The 23,814-nt window shown below is 41.6% G+C and overlaps 1 protein-coding gene across 1 annotated transcript; it reads right to left on the reverse strand.

The window, feature by feature from the left end:
• Nucleotides 1-2,895: 2,895 nt before the first annotated feature.
• LOC105278408 (venom allergen 5) lies at nt 2,896-16,331 on the reverse strand. The gene is made up of 7 exons (XM_011337470.3): nt 15,855-16,331; nt 10,050-10,171; nt 9,800-9,881; nt 6,347-6,507; nt 4,426-4,526; nt 3,635-3,729; nt 2,896-3,038 (listed from the first exon to the last, which is right to left on the reverse strand). Exons 1-7 carry the CDS (start codon nt 15,952-15,954, stop codon nt 2,992-2,994), a joined length of 708 nt encoding a protein of 235 aa, XP_011335772.1. The 5' UTR covers nt 15,955-16,331; the 3' UTR covers nt 2,896-2,991.
• Nucleotides 16,332-23,814: the final 7,483 nt, after the last annotated feature.

The raw sequence follows: 23,814 nt of genomic DNA on the forward strand, positions 1-23,814 counted from the left end.
ACCCTTCAAAGCCTGAGGTCAGACCAGCAAAGATATCACTTTCGGATCAATGCGGTTATCATTATAAGGGAACAATATGAATTTTTAGTGAACAAAATAGTTAAAGAATAATTTGTTTATGTGACAGTATTGTTTAAACGATTTGAAAATATCATTGTTTACAAGAACTGATTGCTGATGTAAATTCTGTGGGAAAAATCATAACAGCGTTTTCCTATATAACGCATTATTTGTTTTAAATAAGCAATAAACAAATGGCTGATAGTGAAACCTATTCCAGTAGCCTGACCCTTAGTTATGAAAAAACAAGTACTGTTAAACAGAAACAATGATATTGAGTGTTTTTATTACACCTGCGATTAGCCTATATTATAGTTACCGGAGTCTATCACGTGGAGGTTGCAGTGCGATTTTAGACTCCTTTGGGATGCTTTTTGTACGTGAGTCCCCTTACCTCTCACGATTCGGGGTTCTGGGGGAGTCCCAGACACACACACACACACACACACACACACACACACACACGCACGCACGCACGCACGCACGCACGCACGCACGCACGCACGCACGCACACGTGGCTGTATTATAATTCCCCGTTTTCGTATGAGAGCGCAAAGTTTCGTCGGAATATTTACGAGACCTTTATATATTGTACCCCAAAGCACCCCAAAGGAGTCTAAAATCGCACTGCAACCTCCACGTGATAGACTCCGGTAACTATAATATAGGCTAATTGCAGGTGTAATAAAAACACTCAATATCATTGTTTCTGTTTAACAGTACTTGTTTTTTCATAACTAAGGGTCAGGCTACTGGAATAGGTTTCACTATCAGCCATTTGTTTATTGCTTATTTAAAACAAATAATGCGTTATATAGGAAAACGCTGTTATGATTTTTCCCACAGAATTTACATCAGCAATCAGTTCTTGTAAACAATGATATTTTCAAATCGTTTAAACAATACTGTCACATAAACAAATTATTCTTTAACTATTTTGTTCACTAAAAATTCATATTGTTCCCTTATAATGATAACCGCATTGATCCGAAAGTGATATCTTTGCTGGTCTGACCTCAGGCTTTGAAGGGTTGAAACGACGAAACTGTCCATTTTTTTACATTTTGCCTGAGGAAACATTTGTTCAGTGACCCAAAAGGTACAACATATTTCAAATTCAGCCATTTTCACCGGGGCCCAATTTCACGGGGTTTGGTGCGGGGTCCTTTGCAGTCGGGGTTCCTGTCACATACACTATCGTGAAATACATACGTAACATCGTATACTTTGGCTGCTGTCAAATAAATAAAAGAAACTGTCGGGAAAACGAAACTGTGTAATAGTTGAAGGCTGTACAAGACTGAGAATGTTATCCTTCGATTTTCTTTCTTTCCGATTTTCAAACAACGACAAAGATTACGATGCTTAATTCGTAATAAGGCATTAAATAATATCAAGATGGCATGGATCAATCGTTAATAATGATTTAAATGTATAAGTGTATTGGTTAAGATATATTTTATTGTATATTTATTTTCTTGTCGCTGTAATTACTTATATGTACATATTTATAACAAAGAAAAGCTAATTATTACATTTGTGACAAGATTTGTTGTATGTTTTTTACTTATTTATTTATTTATACGTATGTTTTATACAATTACTAAGTACATATTTTTTAATTCTTGCGATATGTCTATGTTATTAATTACATACGTGCAATATCTTGTCAAAATCAAGCTAGAAAAAGTTTAAACTTATGTACTACTTGCGTGATAGCGAGTATTAACTAAAAGTATTAAGTAAAAGGTTTGACATCTACCATTCTTTCGTCGACTTAATTATTAATTTTTATTAACTTCGGACTAATTGCTACAACGGACTATTTAGTAGACTAGAATTGAACTAGAATAAACAGATAAAGAAAATTTTGGATACCAATCTTTATCTTAAACAAGATCTTCTTTCTGTCACGTATCCTTTAATGGAAACGTTCTATAAAGCAGTTATGTTAAAATAGATTTATTCTATTATCTTAATATATAAAGCGTGTAAGTAGCGAGAAAATGTGGTTTTTTAAATGAATTTTTGGACGCATGAAGCAGTAATAAAGATTCGCCAAAGCTTAAATAGTTTATAATAAGTATAAATCGAGTACTCGAAATATAATCTTAAAGTTTCTCCAAGAATTATATTATGAAAGAAGAGAAAAATCTAAAGACATCGCAAAAGTATAATGTTATATTGTAAAAGAATAACGTTAACGAAGAAACCTCAAGATCTCAAAGATCTCTTTGTGCGTTCAAGGATTAATAAACATTACGTTGTCTTCGCTATTAAGTATGAATCCTAATATTTTTACTTTACGGTTACTTCAGATACAATTAACAATCGGAAGAATCGAATAATTTCAAAAACATCTTTTGCGTGTTCTCCAAGAATAAGTTTTTTCTCATTCTGTGTCGCGTTTCATTTATATACTTGTTAGTGTGCTTTTCTTTCGCTTCCTATCTTACGCAAATATGAATTCGCATAAACGTAAAGATTGCCAGTCTATTTCAACGCAGAAGGAAGAGAGAAATCTTTCTCACGGCAGAACCGAACTCGCTTTCCCGGCCAGCCTTGACTGCATCTGACTAATTCGAGATTGCTATTCCGCGGACGTATTTACATGACAATAATTATGATCCGCCGCATCGTCATGTATACAAATTGATATCATGCATAGCGAATCAGCCTGCGCTCCCTAATTAACGAAAATAACTAATTACAAGTTTGATAGTAACGCAGCCAGCGTTAGGAGGCCGATCGTTCTACCAGCCGCGAATCATTTATCGCGAATGATGTGGCGATCCCTCCCCCGTGAATTCCCGAATGACGAATTCCACTGTGACTTCCGGTAGAAACGTTGCGGTGCCGATGCGCTTATTTGGCCGGCCGGTACTCGGTTCTTCATAAATATCCACACTCGGGATGTAACCGCATACTCTCTAGCCGTATACACACAGCGCACCCAGGTGATAATAACTTCCACGAGCTGTAATCATGTAATACTCATTAATATACATGCGCGTGTTCCGTGTTGCCAAAAAGGCGGACGCGCAACCGGAGAAGAAAATTATTCAAATGAGAAAGAAATTTCCTTCTCGGGGGTATAACGTTCCCGCGCGCCTTTCTTTCCCCTCTCTCCGGGGGAAAATCGAATTTCGCGCGCTATGCACTTAAGCGAAAATAGCGAGGCGGAATTTGTTGATTGCGTATATGTTCAAATCCGCGTGAAAAACACAATTCATGGGATTCTAGGTACGAAATGCGCGCGAGCGATGCTGTTGTTTTGTCTTTAGACGTTTGTCTACAAATGGTTTTGTCTACAAATTGTCTACAAATGTCTTTAGACGTTGTCTATAAATTGCAAAATTACAAAAAAAAGATATTCAATTTATAAAGTGTAAAATTATATCTAATTATATTCAGACTTCAGAAAAATGTAAAAAAAATACAAATCGTTAAACAAATGTTCATTGAATATTGTTGCAATCAGAATCGGTACGCGTCTTTAGAGGAAACGTAAATGCTTAAGTAATTGCGTTATAATTGCGACGTCATGATATAAAGTAATTGTGATATACTAACAGCACAGTCCGGAGTATCGGTTGCTGTAGGACATCCCGTAATTGCCGCATGCAGGTTCGCCCGACTTATAAGGTTGAAAGCCGAGCACGTTTCCGCTGAAACACAAAATAAAGCAGCGTCAGGTAAAGCCCGTCAAATTGAAATTATTTAATATTTAATTCAGTTTTAATATTTTATATTGTTATTTAATATTTAATTAATTTCGTAATCAGTTTTCGATATCAAAAATTGATTACGAAATTAATTTTCTGTATTACTTGAAATTAACACGCGAACTCGTTGAAGCGAAAAGTTTGAATGTTTTACCGGTTCAAAAATCCCGAGACCATTCGTCCGCTTATACTTCGCACGTAACTCAACCGCAAGTCAACCGATCGAGTCAGAAAGATTCTATTACGCAAACTTCCCCCCTTTTTAAGATCTCCCTTTATTAAAACTTTTTCCAATGTATGTATTATAAAATCAGTATTGTACCCGTTTGCGGAGAGCGCAGTCACATCTTCTCGATATTCGCAGGAGAACGCTATTCGTATTCATAAAGGCGACTGTCCTGGGGAATTATAAGGAATCTCCCGAGGAAGTATTCCGCTTCGGCGAGTAAAAATCTAGTTCTGCGATACGCCTTTCGACGCAATTGCCCGCATTTCCATGCTCTAGTGCCGAAGAAACGAAATGCGACGGAAGAAATACAGGAAAAATAAGAAGAAGAAAAAGAAGAAGAAGAAGACGAGGAAGAAAAAGGCGAGGAAGAGGGAAGTACAGGCAGTAGTTCCTCGAGATGGGATTCTTACCTTGGCCCATAGTTGCATACGTAATTCTTGGTGTAGCCGCGAGCCGGGTCATAGTAGTAGGAGTATCCGCATCCCAGCAGGAAAGTGTCGCCCCACACCAACTGAAATTAATTCAGAATGTTTCCCACTTCTTAAAGACCCGCAAATTGTTCGTGCGCGCGAGCACGAAAGGAGCCCGTCGACGGGAGCGATTGCGTTTCGAAAGGATACTATGATCCTCAAAGACTCGGAGCAGCCCGCGAAAGCTTCTCAACATCTTTCACAGCTTTGAGTATAGGCGGTGTCGTTTTTCTCGGATCGTTTCGGTAACGACTTCTATCCAACTGATTTGGCCAACCGAGTTCGCCTTGGTATCTTTCTATTAAATCTTTCTACTTGTCCTCGGCAACTTTGTATTCGATTATTAAGATTATACTATTGTGGAGCAGAAAAGAAGGAAGATCGTCAACTGCTGTTAATTTCGGTAATCTCATGAAAATTCATGGAGAACAACAGGTTCGTAGAATAAGAATTAATTGCGTTTGGGAAGCGGTCGGGTCCATAAACCGCGGAGTTTCGCAAACTGATTTCGTAACTGACCTACGAGCGGAATCGATCCTCTATGTGCAGATGCGTCACATCCAACCGCGAGAACTGGAAATAGCGTGCCGAAAGGTTACCCTCTCGTTCGGCTACTTATGTCGATGATTTTTCAGGCGACGTCGCTAAAATAACGGATGACTAATGATGAAAAAAATAATTATCTTATCGCATATCTGATCGAGTTATATTTTACAGCAGTTTTATGCAATATGCAGTAGGAATAATAAATTGATCACGATCACGACCAATTAATAACCGATTTATCTCTCGATCTAATGAATAAGAATGATTCTTAATTAAAAGTCAGGATAATAATGATGTAATGCGCTAATAACATCGCCGAAAGATGCAGTCGACTGACGTTCCTCGTTATTGTATGATTTATAAAGATTCCGTGACAACAGATTCCGTTCCTTTTCTTTTTGGTTTATTAGCAAACACTTGATCATGGTCAATCTGTGATATATTAGGTTTAAATTAATTTGTTGGCGTTTTTACAGAATATAAATTTTGTTCATACACAAAAAGTAATATAAATTTAATTTTCAAAATAATCTCTATTATTTTCTACGGTTTCGTATCACTTTTCGATCAATTTCCTGATTTTATCGCGAAAAGAAAGTTTTAATAAAAAAAAGCAACGAAACGGGTAAAACTAACGGTACCGAATTAATTTATACACCTAGTATTTTGTACCATAGAGAAATATTTTGAAATATCAAATAGTTTCATGACTGATATGTTTTGCTTATTACTTGAAAACATCCTTCATTTTTAATCACTAGAATTCAAGAGCTTCAGAGATGCGTCGATATTTTTATGAAGAAGTAATCAACTCACAATTGAGCCAAAGAATTTATAGCTCAGAGAAAATGCGCTTAGATCCTGTATCTCCAACATTTTCTACGGATCTGTTTCATTTTTCGTTGCAGCAGTGAAATACATTTTGCTAGAAGTGGATTATGTTGCTCCCGCGGTAAATCCATGTTTCTACAAACAAATTTATTCGGTAGAGTTGCCTTGTTTTACCAACACGAAACCAATTTCTCCATGAAATCCATGTAATTATTGATAGCGCTAATTTATCTATAATAATTCACAGCAAAATAATTGGTATTTTGATCACGAACATCGAATTTACAGCAGTTGATGATAGCAAAATTCTTGATTCCATTCTTCTTATCGAAGAAAAAGGAATTCTGTATCTTTTTTCTAACAAACAATTCGCAATAGTCTGAAACGCGCAGAAAATCAGCTGGATTCGTACACATAACGAGAAAATGACATGTCAACGACTTTCTCGGGCTGTGATTTTTCCGATTTCGCTTCTATTACAGACCTGCGTGTAGTGTCCGGTGGCCTTGCTGTAACCAGAGTGATAATATTGCACCTCGTTGAACCAACCCAAAATTTGTCGTCTCCAATTCGGCTCACCATCGTAAGGTCCCGGGGGTCTGGTCGTCCACGAGCGAGCGATGTTCTGTCCCACCGCAAATCTACCTGTAAATCGATCGCCAATCTTCGATCAATCAAAAGGGCAATACTCGCTCCAAGAACGAGAAGCACGAAATTGGGAAATTCTTATAAAAACATCGCTGGTTTTTTTCGCCAACGCCAACGCCAACGGCGCGACAGCGATAGATGCATGGATGAAATCTATTTAGGCGCAGCTTCTACTTTTTGCGGGATTGTATGTAAAATGTTTGCGCAAACCTAGTTGTACTTGTGAAAAAAATCCATTTCCTCGTTTTGCTCGTTCAAGCATTTACCTCAAATTTTGCGCGAAATTGCTTGAACGAGAACCAATAGTCAGTTTTTTAGAGAGTAAAATACCTATTTTTTGCGTTTATCGCACTTTATCGCTGCGATGAGATTTTGAAGTTAGTTTTTATTCAAAGTTATATGATAAAAAGTGTTTCAGCTTACAATTACATCTATATCGTTACGATTTAATATTGTGAGATATATACAGGGTGGCCCATTTTAATTTATACAGTCGATTTTTTAAAAAACTAAGAGATACGAAAAAATGTTTCAGACAGACATGTCACGATTTCGAGGGGGACATAAGATGATACCATTGGTTTGACCTTGAATAGTCGTTTGAAGGTCACGCGAAGATCACCTTCAATTTCTTAAATTGAAACCCCAACTTTTTATTGCAGATTCTTATTCTCCATCGAAAAGTAAGTAACTTTTGTCTGAAACATTTTTCCGAAAAATGTCATCTTATGTCCTTAAAATGTCCTCAAAACTCATCTTGAAAATCATTTTAAGGACATAAGATGACATTTTTCGGAAAAATGTTTCAGACAAAAGTTACTTACTTTTCGATGGAGAATAAGAATCTGCAATAAAAAGTTGGGGTTTCAATTTAAGAAATTGAAGGTGATCTTCGCGTGACCTTCAAACGACTATTCAAGGTCAAACCAATGGTATCATCTTATGTCCCCCTCGAAATCGTGACATGTCTGTCTGAAACATTTTTTCGTATCTCTTAGTTTTTTAAAAAATCGACTGTATAAATTAAAATGGGCCACCCTGTATATATATATATAGAGTGTGTGTGAGTGTGTGTGCGCGTATGTGTGTGTAATATTCATACTATTTATGATTTATACTTTAATTTAATTATATATAATTTAATTATATATAATTGATACTGACGCACTAAAGATACCAATTATTATCATTATTAATTAAAAGTTCTATTCTATTTAATATAAATTATATGTATGGCTAAGCAGAACTTAAATCGCGGATGTCGATGTATGTATATTTAAGTCACTCAATTTATAGTAATATTAGTATAATATTCATTAAATGTCTCGATTCTGGTTTGTATCCTCTTCAGTAAATATTTAAAGACTCAATTAAATTAAGTCTGTGTAAATTGAATGATATGTGCACTGACAATCATGTTTTAAATTCTATTTGCTCATATAATTTTCACTTCATTAATGCTTTTAACACTTTAAGTGTACTTCATATTTGTATATGAAGGAACATATTTTTCTTTTTCGCTCTCTTTTTTCGCCATCTTTGAAAAAATATCAAAGAGATGCAAAATATCGTGTAGTAACAACTCATCTCCTGTAGCTTTTAACTTTATTTCACATCTGCCTTAATATATTCATTACCGAGCGGTTCAATTAACTGTTTAACACAACTGCACGATAATGCCAATGGCAACTCGATGAACTATGGCTCGATTTATTTAAATAAGAGGAACTTCCGCCTGTTTTTTCTTCTTTTCATTTTTTTTAAATAATATCTCTCGTTAATATTGATGTGTAAAATACATACATTTTATCGTTTTAATCGCAATAGATTTTATCGTTTTCGAGCACCCTCTCGAAACAAATATTGCATGTGCGGAATACGCTAATGAATGGTAAAAGAAATATCGGGATTGAATGGCACTTTGAAAGCTCGATCAGGCAGCATCTGCTGCTGGACCTGTGTTGTGAGACACTCAATAAAGTCTGCATGTACAGCAGAATCTTGATATTATAGCTAGATATTAAAGCCAGAAAATTACTAGAAATGAATTAGTTTAGCCTATTTTCATATTGAAGAAGATGATACTAATTTAATAATAAAATATACATATGAAGTGGAAAGATCTTATATACAGGGTGAGGCACCTAAAACAGGCCACCTGAATATCTCGGCTGTTATTGGTGATAGAAAAAAATGTGTCAGACCAAACTTGCATGGTTTCGAGGGACACATAATTTGTTTTAAATAGTTTTTTATTAGGTGGACGCGTAGAGGTCATATGAAGGTCAACTTCGTTTTTTTAAATGGTATGAAATGTTTTTTTACGTACTATCTAGTAGAGCATTGAAGATGCGCACATTGATCTACGGGTCAAAATCATTCAAGGTCACTGAAGGCCAACTGCAAGGGAAAATAATTTACTTTATATTGCCTAGAGTTCTCTGCTATTGAACATACCGTAAATTCAGAAATGAAAAAGTTCTAGCCGTTAGACATTTTTTCTTTTCCGAGAAGTTCTGAGTTGTTCATATCATTATTTCTTATATTGCCTAGAGTTCCCTGCTAATGAAAATACCGTAAATTCAGAAATGAAAAAGTTCTAGCACTTAGAAATTTTAGCCTTCAGTGACCTTGAATGATTTTGACCCATAGACCAATGTGCGCATCTTCAAACGCTCTACTAGATGGTACGTAAAAAAACATATTATACCATTTAAAAAAACGAAGTTGACCTTCATATGTCCTCTACGCGTCCACCTAATAAAAAATTATTTAGAACAAATTATGTGTCCCTCGAAACCATGCAAGTTTGGTCTGACACATTTTTTTCTATCACCGATAACAGCCGAGATATTCAGGTGACCTGTTTTAGGTGCCTCACCCTGTATAATTCACTCTTATCAAGTGAATTTAATATTGAAATTCTACTGTAATATGATTTGTAATTACATCCGCCAGCGATGTAAATGTTGATGATCACGGTTCGCATATTAAGATCATCGCAAGAGTCCATTCTGCTCAAGAATATCTTGTTAGATCCTTTTATCGCGTTTTGCCACTCTCGCGACGAATATCGCTTCCAATGTAATTTCTAATTTCCGCGAGAGTGCCGAACGTTTCCGCGCTGTTCTTCCGGCATATCGAGAACGTCGGAACATTCTGCTATCTTTCTGACGCTTTAAGGATATTACGTCGCACCATGCACGTTCTTGCATGACACACATTTGGCTGATACTACAGCATCATCTTTTGCGAGCAAAAAAAGTAATCAACGAAGCCTCATACTTACGGACGTTTCTCAGACTGTCGTGCGACTCGGCGCAACGATCTGCCCATCGCTGTGCTATCGCCGCCAGCTCGTCGTCCCAGATCTGCAACAGGAATTAATAATTCACATTAATCGGACATTAATCGTGTCAATATATTACTTGCTCATATATGATTTTATTAAATTGATTAAATATTTATTTATAGTTCACACTAGGTAAGGAGCTTGGTGACGATTCGGGCAACCCGAGAACAAGGCGAGAGCCGCTTACCATCTCCATCATGTTCGCCGCGCTGGGCTGGCCGTGTATCTGTCCCAGGGCCACCAGTTGTCGCAATCGATTGTGCTCGTCCAGGATAATCTGCTTCTCTTCGCACGATATACCACCAGACCCTGTAAGACGATACGTGTCTCTTCAGCTGCTCTGCTTCCCGAACAAATATATTTATCTCTCCGCCGCTATCATCTATCATTATTAAGGCAACGTATTACGACAGCCTAGCGCGATTGCTGCAAAAGGAGGACGCGACACCGGACACGGATTACGCGTTTCCGGGGAGAGGAATTCACGTCGAGAGCATGCGATTTTGTTACTTGAGCTGCTATTGTTAACAAGGATTCTCTATTATTCTCGATGCGCTGCTGAATAACCCGGTCGCGCTTGATCGAGCAAGCTCGGCCTGAACAAAGAGCATAATTGATAAAACTGCGAATTTCCACAACGCAGAAACTTCGTTCCTCTTCATTTCACGCGCTTTCCCGTTCTTCGGATAGTCTTTTATCGCGCTACAACTTCTCGCTTCCCCTCTTCCCCGCATCTGGTTTTTCTCTTTTTTCCTTTTTCCCCGTTTCTTTTCTTCTGCACCTCCTGCTCCCTCTGTTCCAGAAATTGTGCAGTTTCCCGAAAAACTTTCCGTGGAATTTGGTTTAGCGAGGTTCCCCTTGTCTTTCAACTCGCGCATTGGGAAACTCCCGTTTTGTAAGTTTAACTTCTCATTGGAGCGGAACTGATGGCGCCTCTTTTGTTCACTTTATGTCGTTTCCAGCCGGCGCGCGCTAGTAATTCCTAACAACCCATAATTAGGAAAGAAGTGTCCTGAAAGTGTCCTCGGGCAAAATGCGTCTCCGGATGTTCATCGAGTTTGCGTGCAATTAGAGATAGGATGTCCTTAATGAATTCTAATTTTCGCTCAATTTTTCGATCAAATAAATGACATGATGAATATAAAATTATAAATTTCTGTAAATACATGTAAATTATATAAAGTGTATCAGTTTCCATTTGACTTGCATGAACCAAAAATATGATTCTTTTCGCGTAGTATATTCTGCTTTAAATACTCGATAATAAAATTAATTATTTTATACAGGTATTTTTAATGCCTATATTTTTTCTTATTATCAACCTTTCACCTAGGGCGTTTTACGTTATTACATGTTTATGCGGGCAATATCACATGCGGCTGATGTATGTTAAAATGGATCACTCGCACGCACGGGATACATATAACTGTACACGAATCGTTTTAATTTGCATAAAAAGGCTATACTACGTAAAGTGGATTATGTAAAGTTAACGCATGGATTACGTAACTAGGTGCTATTTATACATTTCGTATCTAAGAAATTTACATATCAATTTACTCATGTATCCCCGCGCCACGAAAATGGGGATCCTTGATGGATAATTCCGATGATTCCGATTCTTCTCCCGATGAAGGCGGTCGCATTACGTCATCGCGTTCCTGCGCGAAGAAGCTACTTCCAAAACCGCTCATCGCCGAAGTACCCTCCGAGATAGGAAGATCTCCGCTCCGCCGTACGGTGGTCACGGTGATTTAATCACTCATCATTCGCGGAGGTCCATAGTGTCCGACCGCAGGGAGACGCACGGGGCGGAGGGAGCGAGGGGTGAAGGTGGCGGTAATTGCTCGGCCTTTGTGAGATGGAGGACGAGGTGACGAGGTCGCAAGTTTTGCATCGGTAATTCGAGCGGTCGATGCGCTGCGGCGAGAACTCGCGCGCGCGAGTTAATTATTACTCGCCCTTGCACACGCGCGCGCGCGGGTCGTCCGGAGGGTCGTCAGGTGACCGCCACGGGGGGGAGAAGAGGGTTGACCGCCGTCGCGCGTCCTCCGGGTGCTCTCGATCTATCTTACGGAGTAGATTTCACCCTGCCGAGTCTCCCTCGAGTCTACCCTGCCCTATCCCTCCAACCCCTCTGCGGTCACCCCGTGTCCGAGGGCGGGCCGACGAGGTAAGTGAACGCTGTCGGCTTTAGCGTTGTGGCGCGCTTCACGGACTTCGCATTCGGTACATCGGAACGGAGACGTGCGGATATCACGCTCGGGGATGCTTTCCGAAAAGGAATTGTCGCGGATCGACCGAGCGGGAAGTGCGCGCTGCCGCCTGCCATTAATTTCCCGGCTGGTCCCCGTGAACTTGCTTGCATCGCATTGAGAGAGCGCGCGTAACGGTACGTAACGTCGACGTTTACTCGCTTTCACGTGAGAATAGAAAACGTCTGGGCAGCGCAAGGCTGTGCATATTTCATATCGCGTCCAACACGTGGGTTTGCGATTCCTATCTGTTGTTGTAATAATAGCGCTGCTTTAATAGTGCATCGAGATCACTTGGCAGTTTGATGCCCACTCGCGATAATGAATTTACTCGAATTGTGCCCGCATGAAAAATAAAGGAGATCTGTCTGTGGAACTTCTGAACTTTCGGACTCGCTTAATTCGGATTCACTCTTGCCTTGTCGGTCTGATCGCGCGCCGTATTCGGCTCTCTTCGCGCACGATGTCGCCGCATAATCGTACATTTACGCGGCAAACAATCGCGAAATAATGCAGCACGTCGCCGGCCTCGTCGACAGGTTGTTAAGTTGAGAACCTACGGCTCTACAGTTACGCGCGCGACAGATCGTTAATTATTTCCAAACCGGATTCATCGTCGTTAACATAGTAGACTTCCTGCGAATATCGTCCGTATTCAAGGCACTCTCGATAATGATTGGCGATTTGAATTTGCGGCAGTATGCCATCGAGTTCTATTTCTGGCGCGGAGATCCCTGGGCCGACTGAACATTATGCACACCGAATAATTCCTCCGCCGGCCGATTTATCCTCCGAAATCGATTTCTGTCCCGACCGGATGGAGTGTGGCCTCTCTGTCCGCGCGCGATCGTACGCGTATCCTCCCCCTCTGCACCTCTTTCCCAAAAATCCAAAATTTATTCGACCGATGCGATCCATGGATGTCGACGTGCCCGGAGGAACACACCGCATCCCGACATGATAATTCTGGCAAATTACGTGCCCGGAATCGGTTTTTGCACGTTCTCGCTTCAAATTAAAAATCGTGCTTCAATGCTGTTTAACATTGTTGCTGATAAAAAATTAATGCACGTAATGTGTACTGTAAAAGCCAATACGGACTGCGGAATCGAAATTTGAACACCACCGTGTGAAAAGAGGTATTACATATGTAATCTAATATTCTCATACGTGTGCAACCGAATATTTTTATACATACATGACACGTATTTTTTTGTTATATATTTCATACATATATGTGCATATGTTTCGTACAAAAGTTTACACGACACGACGAAGAACGCTGCAGACGAAGGATGCAAGAGGAAAGGAATCAAAGGCACACCCGTCGCGCTTATTACACGGATGTCACTTGCGACACGGATATCCGGATGCGAAGGTACATCCGAGTGCACGAAGGCGGATCGCGGCGAATTCAGTTCGCGGCATTCGTTATATCTGATTTATTTACTTCCGCAGTACAAGGCTCGTTCGCGTTCGCGACAGTTGGCTAATGAGCAGATCATTAAAACGACACGAGGACGGCACCTCGAACGAAGGTGGCGGCGGTGCCGTCTGCTCGGTGCACGCCAATTAATCGTCATTCGAGCCGACGTGCCGCGTATCGCTCGCTCGTTTGCCGTCCATTGAAAAGGCGAAATAAACTGTCGGCTGACATCCGCGCGCGCACGGTTCACGCTCGTCCCCGGCTATGACTGGTAACGTCAGTTTCTTTTTGCGCCGGAAATGAGATGGGCTTGGCGCCGAGCGTAACGATGCAATTCGGCCCCGGCGCCGAGCTAACTCCAGTTTGTCACGTAGCTCGTAGTTAAATGAATTTCGTGGGAAAAAGGACTCCGAAAGGACGCCGCGCTCTAAATAAATACCGCCCGATTGGCTATTTCTGCTTAGAGACCACATTCTGCTCGCTCGTTCTCCCTTGCGGTCTCTTTTCCCCGACGAGGAACGAGCTCTGGTCAACGAGCATGTGTGGCGCTCTTTTATGATAATATATTATATTATATGTTATAATCTATATATATATAATAGAACGTAATTATTATATATTATGTTTTACATAATAATATATTCCTACACCAACTTTACTAGCCATGAGGTTCGCCACGAAATTCCGTGCCTCTTTCTGCTCTGCTGTCAAATATTATAATTTTCTACCACCATCCCCATCCGTTCTTTCGCTACTCTCTTCTTTCAGATCGTCCGCTACCTTCTTTGTAATCGCTCGGTATGCATAATGATCGATATGTTAAATATTCTTAATTTCCACAATTTTGATTAGGCAATTAACATGAGTTCATTGCTGTTGACCTCGTCATTTACCTGCCCGAATAGTATCTTGCATTTTCATTTGATATGTACATGTGACGTGCATGATGTGCATTCGATAAAGCTTATCAATAATATATTTGCAAAAGGTATTTGTAATAAGCGCGAGATATAGCATGCATGATGTTAAATAAATAACAAATTATACAAATTATATCATACAATGCATTGTCACATTTATCAGCTCCTCCTCGTAAAGTCTCTTCTGAAAATATCAGTGCGCAATGCCTTTTCGTAGGATAATCTCGTTCGTGCGCAGTACGTACGGCAGAATCGCGATGATTACATTCAAGACAAAACGCGTTAACGAAATGTCGCACAAAGCCCCGAGCGCAGACCTTTGCGGCTTCTTTTTCCTCCTTTCTTCCCTTGGGATTGAGGCTTCTTTCTCTCATCGTCAGCTTCGTTCCCTCAATCTCCCGTTTTCCCGTTCTCTTATGGCTCGCGATGCAAAGTAGAGTCATGACACACGGCGCGGCGGCAGGAATTAATTCACCCGGCGCGATTCGCACCCCGCCGCGTTCTTATCTGATAAATGTTGTCTGGCGGTTGATGAATGATTCCGGGGGAGACTGTACCCAATTGCTCCAGGGCGAGGTTTATCCAGAGTCTTCGTGAGAGAGGTGAATTGAAGCTCGCGCGAGTCATCGCAGAAGTGCGCGAAATGTCGAGATAACGAGACACTGGTTTCTAATTTTGGATAATAGCGTGCGGATCGACCCGCCAGCGCTCGTTCTCCATATCACGTGGACGGAAGTAAAATTCGGGAATTGATTAACGCGACGACGATGAATCACGCGTCGCCCGGAGTAATGTCTCCGTCGCGATGAGTTTTACGCTGAATTATTCAGTCGACCTTCCGGGATTCTTCTCGCGCCAAGTTTGCAGCAACGTGTATCGAACATACGGCTTTTAATAAACCGTGCAACAAATTGATACGTGAAATCGATACAATGAAAACCAATTGTTAACCGCCACGGGAGTAAGCAAATAATCACACCGTTATTTCGCGTGGCCATCCCTCGCGGCAGTTTGCTCCAAAAAGCAATATTAAGCAGAATATGGAAATTGTTAACGTTGTTATAAAAAAAGTCAAATTGTCCTTTGTTCGTTCCGTTAAAGTCGCAATTTTTTTTGTTGCAGTTTTAATTACTAAATAGTGATATGTTAAAAAATTAAATGTCAAACTCCTTTCACTTCTCCTCATTCTTGATGTGTTACACTCTTTTATCTTACTTTACTACACGCGAAGCAAAAATGTAAAATGCATGCTCTAACTGAGAACAAATGGACCGTTACGTGTCATCACATGTCGAATCTTGCTAACCGATCGACGTGAGGTCACCTCGCGTAGTATTACGTCAGACTTAAAAAGATGTCGAAAAAGAGTCGTTCTGACTGATCGTACTCACTCAGCAAAGTCTTTCCGATGCACGATGAACCGCCAGAGTGATTCACCAGGAAGCACGTGACGATCATTAGAAGGCCAATGTTACTCTTGACGGACACCATCGTGACAGAAAATCTCCTCAGGGAAGCGAAGCGGGGCCTCGAAGAGCGTGACAGGGTCACCTCGATCAGGATGCGAACTCGTGGCGATTCTGGCAATCAGGGTCACCAGTGGTCTCCTTCGGAATTTCGACGATAAAGCGGGAAGTCGGAAGGAAGGACTCGACGATGTCGAACGTGCGGGTTCGAGCTCGAGCGGTTCTCCAAGTCGTTTACTCCGGCAGGCACGTGGTCGGACCGATCAGCCGATTAAATCGGCCGATTTATGGGTGTGCCTGAGGCACGAGGGAAAGAGAGAGAGAGAGAGAGAGAAAAAGACCGAGAGAGATATCGGCGTGTGTGCGGGAGATACCGGGGAATCGGAATCGCGCGCCTGTGAACCGGTCGGTGGAACGAGCCGAACTAATAGCCGGCCACACCGATTCCTCGTGACTTTATATATCGTGCCACCTGTGCCACATGGGTGTCCGTGTAATTGTTAATGAACCAGTCGGGAGTGCAGTGGGGGAGTGCCGCCCGATGTGGCGGCAGCGACAGCAGCAGTAGCAGCAAGCAGGGTGAGTCTGATTTAGTACGCGTAGCTGAGGTCCAAGGCCGGGCGAATCGCGTGATTCAGCATTAGATGACCTGAAAAACTGCAAGCCGCTGGACCGCTGATGGATCGTCGCTGGATTTTACTGGATCGCCGGTTTAATAGCGATCATTTGGCGGGACTCGGATTATCCACAAAGTGTCCTGGACGACAGCAATTTTAGCGACGCGAATCTCGAAATCGAGGTCCTCGATCTCGCTTAAGGATCTTCCTGAGGAGGTGGGAAAGTCGTAAAGGTGACGAGATGCGTTTAAACCGCCGTCTCTCCTTCACCGCGAACTTTGGACACGACCGGTGTGTACACGAGAAATGGCACTCCGACATGTTCAATGGTAAGCAAGTGTCTTTGCGCGAGAGGAACGGGCATTGTTCGGTTAGAGGTTTAGAGATTTACTTCTCCTCGAGTCGTATCTCCTTGTCACAGCCTTTATTCCCGCGTACAGTGCACGTTTCTTTTGTTTGACATCGACTCCTATTACTTTCTGTAGATGTTATGGAAGCCCGTCCGTCAAGTTCTTAAATTGTTTACCACGTTGTCCAAATCGTAGACATTTATCCTTTTCTGAGAAGAATTCTCTTTCCTTTTTCTCTCTCTCTCTTTCTCCCCTTTTCTCACGTTTCTATCTTGTCCACTTAGTCTATTACAAATCAATAATTGTGTAAAATGCATAAGAATTATAGAGAAAGAATTTTTTTAAATCATAAATCGAGTGGAAAAAGTAATCTTTTTATCGGAATTTTTCAACATTATGTACATAAACATAAATTGAAGGATTTATATTATTATTATGCAAAATTCATGGCAATGATCAATACAATTATCAGTTTGAGTAAAACGAAACGTGATAATGTGAAATGTCAGACACACTTTTCTCGTATCAATGAAAAAAATTAATATCTCTGACGTTTCACTTCTTTTTAATCTTATTATTAGTTTTATTAATTAATATCACTTTTTAGTTTTATTAAAATATTAAATACGATCAAATATCGTACGAATAAATATCTATTCCAAGAACAAAAAGATGCAACAACCTTACTGTATTATAAAAACAAGGTATGCGCCGATCAGCCTAACGATTGACGCAATCAATCGATGACAAAAGATCAGCTAGTCGAATCTGACTCAATAAATTCTTAACGTTGAGTAAAACCTGCGAGGTGGACGACCGTTAATTAAGCTCAGCGTGAATGCCGTACAACTTTGATTATCGGTTTTCAAACGTTTTATTCGTCTCGTCCTCGCCGGCTTATTCCCTGCGCGACTTCGTATTGCGCTTCTGCAATGGATGGATCGAAATCCCCAGCAAGTTCTGGAGAAGTTAATAGCGATTTCTCGAAAAGTTCGCTCGTAGTGTCTGTCGTTCGTCTAGCTCGCATTCGAATTAAAGGGAGAGATTCGAATTAAGATATCGATGAAATTGGAAAATCTGCGGAATTGTTATATAATGCGGAATGACAAAGCTACGATCGCAGATTCTATTATTATCTATCATTATTCTTTTATTATTATGATAATTATTCGTATTCAGCTAATTTGACGCAGCATAGAACAGTTTTTGCTCTTCTCCCATTTCCAGAGTTGTTTTTAGTTAAAACGAATGGATAAAGCAGGCATGAGAGAATGAGGAGTCTGTGGGAGAGCGATTAATTATGCACGAACTTACAGATAATTATAAATCGAATTTGCAACTTCGAAAATATTCCACAGCGAAGTATAATGCAAGTTGCTTAAAAGGAATTCTCGAAGTTTCACTCAATATTATATTTATGATTCGAGACAAAGTTACGTAACTGTATGTACACGTAACTTTATCCCGTATTACAATTTTACTAAAATAGGTTTCATTTGGTATTTGTCACAACTTGGAGCATGTACTACCCAGCGATGCAGCACAAATTAAAGACACCACGTTGCTCGGCGAACTTTTCGTCTCGAAACGGTCTTCAGAACGCGTGATGAAGTTAGGGGTGTATCGGGGTGGCGGCCGGTGCGTGTTAACCGCGTGTTAACTTTCGTCCGGGAACTGACGCACACTGCTTCTCACGAAGCCGAAGGGGAATTAAAGTCACGGGGGTGCGCCGGCGTTCCCGTCTAATCAGTCCCGCTCACCCTACGAAGGGGTGCGCGATTACTTAACTGCGATTAATTAAACCCGTTTATTACGGGACAACGGTTTCGCACGAAAGTTCGGCATCTCTTCTCATCTTCGCTCGTCTCGTCTTCGTATCTCGTCCCTCGTGACTAACTCGGTCGAATTTATATTCCGGGGCGCGCACAAGTGTGCGGGGGTTGTCATTAATCTCATTATCATCCGGCAGACATCTGGATCGCGCAGCGGGGGAAGTGCAGGGCTGCGAGGGGCTGCGACGGCCCGGCAGGGAGGAAATTTATTTTTGTAATAAGGCGATCACCACGTTAGCAGAACCGATGGCTCGGGGGCGCCACGAGGAATCGTTTTGTCGGCGGAATTATTAGAATTAATCGCGCCACCAAGAAAGGTCGAGACATTTTCCCCGCCTCGTTGATTACTACGAATGTACACCCCCGCCTACCCCTTCGACACCCCTTCGCGTCGTCCCTAGGAGACCGCGGACTTACGGGGTAAATTGGGGACAAGGTAGTCACGTCGGCGCCGCGAGATCTACTTCTTTTGTTCCTCATCTTTTAAGAGCCCGCTTCTCTCCACGAGGATTTGTCATGGCAATTCGGACGGAAATTCGATAAAACCGCGCGCGTCCGAGGGTGGTTACCCTCGCGAGGCTCCCCGGGGTTCCTGCTCTCGCGTGGCAATTAATAATGCATTTCTTCGTTTAGTTGTTTTATTTGTATTATAAGAAGTTTGGCGAAACGCGTTTAGATGACGAATTCGAGCTGATTTTAAATTATTTAGAATTCTCGATCGCATTGGCGGTAGAATTTTATGCTCACAATTGTCTGCTTCAAGCGTAATTATAAGGAAATAATCGTATTATACTATTTTCTTTCTTTCGCCGTCGAGTGAGATATTATTCCTGTAAGTTATTAGGGACTGCATCCTTTTTTCGTGAGAAACGGCCTCTTTCATGCCATAAACAGAGATATTTTATTCCTGTTTTTATAATCCCACTCTTTATTACCATTCCTCAGCGAATTCGATAGAAGTTGTTGTAATAAATAACTTTTTCAACAACTGTCGCGTTTTTGTTCTTGCTTCCCCGTTCTCGCCCCGCGGGGGAGATTTCGGGCTAATCTCCGTTGTTTGTCCGTCGTCCGTTGATCGAAGACCAGAAACTCGTTGCGGTCCAGATCGATTATTTCTCCGTGATGTATTTGTATTTCCAATATTTTTGTTTCGGTAATTTATTTCGTTTCTTCCTTTTCGTTCGTCGTTCGCGTCCGAATCCGAACAGGTTTCGGCAGATTCGCGCAAATAACGGCCGTCGCGACGTCGGCGAGCCCGGCAACTCGCTTATTTTTCCCGGGGTGTGATTTCTGCGAATCGCGCACGTATCCGGTCGTTTCGCGCACCTGCCTCCGAGAATTTCCGGTCGGGACGGATAAGGTCGCGAATCGGACGGAACGTTAATCTCACGCTCGTGAATCAAACCGACACCGATGGAATTTCATGCTCGCGATCGCGCAGCGGATTTATCTGTCGCGCGGGGAATGCCGCGCGATTCCGCGCGAGACACCGCGTATGGTGGGCGCTCTTTTATCGCCGGACACTCTGTAAACGCGCGGGGAACCGTCAGCCGGATGATTGATCTCGCAATTAACGCGGTCTAATTAATTAGGTCACGCTCTTGGGCGCACTCGATCATGCACGTAAAAGAAACGTCATTGCGCGATAACTGGTGTTGTAACTGGCGTTCTTTCGCGGTGAGATACAGTTCAGTGATTATGAAGATGGAGAACTTTCGGCGAAGATACATAAAAGTAATCAATTTTTAGAAAACTTTCACATTAAGGACAAATATGATTGAGTAATCACTAGGAAAAGAAACTTTAAGTTTTCATTGGAAGGGTACGATATGTATTTAATATATTTCATCTATCTTTTAATGAGGAGTGAATGAGATAGTAAGTATAAATAATAATCTTCAAGAGCAAATAATAAATGAAAGTAGTAATCGACGATTTTTGCCAAGAAGAGTCTATTCGTTATCGAAATATAAATCGTAGCAGCAAAGTATATACATTCCAGCAGCATACTTAACAAACTTTTATATTCTAAAATTATTTATTATTAATACTATTCTAAGTTAGAGATCCAATGAATTAATATCCCGAAGGATGAAAGCAGAATTACATAAAAGTTTTATTAAAAATTTTATGAGAACAGAGAACTGATCTTTATCAGAACTTTATCAGAACTCGTCGAAACTGTGTCATAATTATAAAAATTGTATAACGCTACGGTCGTGCGCGCGTATCGATTTGCACATCGGAAATGTAAATTCGATCGGAGACGAGACGTGGGAATCCTATATATAGCCGCACGTATGACGTTGAATTTAATTGAGGCCGAAGAAATCCGCAGCTATATATAGTCTTTTTTCCATTTCATTATCAAGGTTAATGACACAGCGTCATTAACAGCATCACGAATTCGGATTTATACGAAGACGGCACATTTGCGAGAACAGTCGAGAACATGTTCGGCCGGTAGAAGCTCCCACGCTCCCAGTACCCTAAATTTCCACGAGAACCCCCTCTCGTGCCCTGTGCCGAGCAAGCGACTTTGCCGATCCACGAAATTTGAATAATTAATTCGTCGCTCGCGCTCTTATCTATCTATCTTCGGAATCGCGTTGGGCGGACAGGGGAGCGGTGGGGTTGGAGGGTTGGAAGAAGAGAGACTGGTGAATGAACGCCCGGTGTCTCTCCTGCACCGTTGAAATTTTTTTCCTATTCGCCCCTGGGCGTTCCCCGGCTTTTACAGCTACTTAGCATATTTAGAGCCTCGCAAAAAAGAAGTCTCTGTCTGTCCCTCTTGCTCTGTGCCTCTTGCTCGACGGGATCTCTCGCTCTCTCTCGGAAGGCCGTCTAGGATCACGTTTTTCGCCTAATGAGCGACGTTTTACTGGCTGGACCGACTAGTCTGGCCAATTAATCAAGCCGTGATTTGTCGTGCGGCAGCAGACAGCCGGGCACCGAACGCCGTCCTGCCGTTTCTTCCAGCGTGATGTATGGGGTGTCCTGTACGGCCAACATTTCGTGAAAACTGAGATTGAACCCGATAATATGTGCATGTTTCACTGACGAGCCAATTTTCAAGTTCAATGAGTGATTGTAAAAATAAAGCATCGTGTGAATTAAAGTCTTGAGTAATAAATATTTGCTTTTTGGTCGATTTATTTATGATTCTTACAGAGTTTTGACTCAAGATTTGTAAACGCGATGCTTCAATGCAAGATATCGAAGATTGTTGTCGAAAGAGAAAACGTTGCGAACATTTCTAAAAAATAGATGAGGTTCTAAAAATTCTAAAAGTTCCAAAAGTTCTAAAGATTCATGGCGAAGGCTGCAGATTTAGGGAGAGTGTTTGGGACACCTCGTATACTTGTATCATTGTTCCCCAGATACACTCTGATGCATCGGTTTTTGTTTGGGAGATGACACCACCGTGTTTTCGAAAGCCTTGACTTTTTCATGCGCGTCCTCGTAAAGAATGAACCTCTTTCCGATCCACTGGAAAAGTTCGGCGTGGAAGTCCTTGCCCATAAAGTATTTCGCATGCGGGTTTTGAGATTCCTTTTTTTTCAATAATATTAATTTTTTGCTGCTCGTTTTTGCCACCATTTTTTCAGAAGACTGTAATGGACAGTAGAAAAGATATGCGGAATCGATAATTGGTGAGACACCACGAGAAAAGGTCAATCAAATTTGTTTCTTGCAGGTAGGAAACGTTTCTCCTCTCCGAATCTATCGGGAAATACGAAGCTTGACGTGAACGACACCCTGTATAGTAAAACTCACATATTAATACTAGATATATGTATTATTAATATGATGCCCGTTTCCTAAAGCTACGGAAGTCTCGTATTGATTAATGATCGCCATCAATGAACGCGCGCATTAATCATGCTTCCTCTTTTTTTTCCCTATAACGCGGGACCCACGCGAATATCCGCCAAAAGAGAAAGAGAGAGAGAGAAAGAAAAGAGTGACAAAAAAAGAACAGGAAGACGTATGCATTATCTGATGTCTTTATGTTCAACGGGAATATGAAATCGTGGCCGGGAATAAATCGGCAAGAAAAAAATCGACCAGCAACTGCGCGAGAGGCGGTGCCGCTCGCGGAGGTTCTGCCGGGAGTTTAAGATACCGGGCACGACCTACTTTGCGGCACACTGTGCACACTGTTGAATCCGCGGATCGGAGCAGCAAAGTTTAAATGGGAAATCTCGTCGTGTACCTTGTTTTTTGCGTACGGCGATACACGGGCTTCATCAGGTACACGCGTGCCAAGGATCGCACGTGTATCCGCACGTGCGTTATCGCACCATCTCCATGAACCCTCCGCGTCGTCACTGACCTCCGCCTGATGACCATCGCCGAGTAAAAATCCCCATGAATATGGATGCGACGTTCTACGTCCGCGCCGTCGTCGGAAGATTAGATTATAGTGGGTCCCGTTTCTTAAATTAGACCGAAAGAAGGGATCGTAGAGATAGAGGGAAGCAGAACAGAGGAAGAAAGGGAGGAGAAATAGGAAAGCTGAGAGGAACGGCTCTGTGCGCGACTCTTGGCACGAGGTCTTCCTAAATCATCCGGTTACTCTCTACCAGCTGTATTCCGCTAATTCTGCTCGATTAAAAAAATGTTGCGCGGACATGGATTGATCGCGGTCGATTCCTCTCGCACTTTCAACCCCCGAGACCCGCGCGAATAATTTATCGTTATTCCGCATCTGGCAGTGGTAGTTTATGTTCCTTTATCCGGACACATGATCAGGAGAAAGAGTGAGAAGACCTGAATTTTATCGCGTTCACCTCTCTCTCGATAGATTGATCCCTCTGATTGCAGGTAATCGCGGCGTAAGCATGTGTCAACTGTCAATAAACATACACGTTGTGTATGTGTGTATGTATGTATGTACGCTCATAACACGTCGAGTTTTTCCTGGACGTTCGCTAGGATGGCGAGAATGCCAGCCGGCTCAGAAGTACGGAGCAAATTAAAGTTGTACGCTACAGGTGCAGCGCGTCCTTCCAACATGAGAACGTAATATCGGATCGGACCGGTGTAAGGGCGGGTGGCCGGAGAAGGGAGATTGAAAGAGAGG

This window comes from Ooceraea biroi, chromosome 10, assembly GCF_003672135.1.
Source record: "Ooceraea biroi isolate clonal line C1 chromosome 10, Obir_v5.4, whole genome shotgun sequence".
Classification (NCBI taxonomy): Eukaryota; Metazoa; Arthropoda; class Insecta; order Hymenoptera; family Formicidae; genus Ooceraea; species Ooceraea biroi.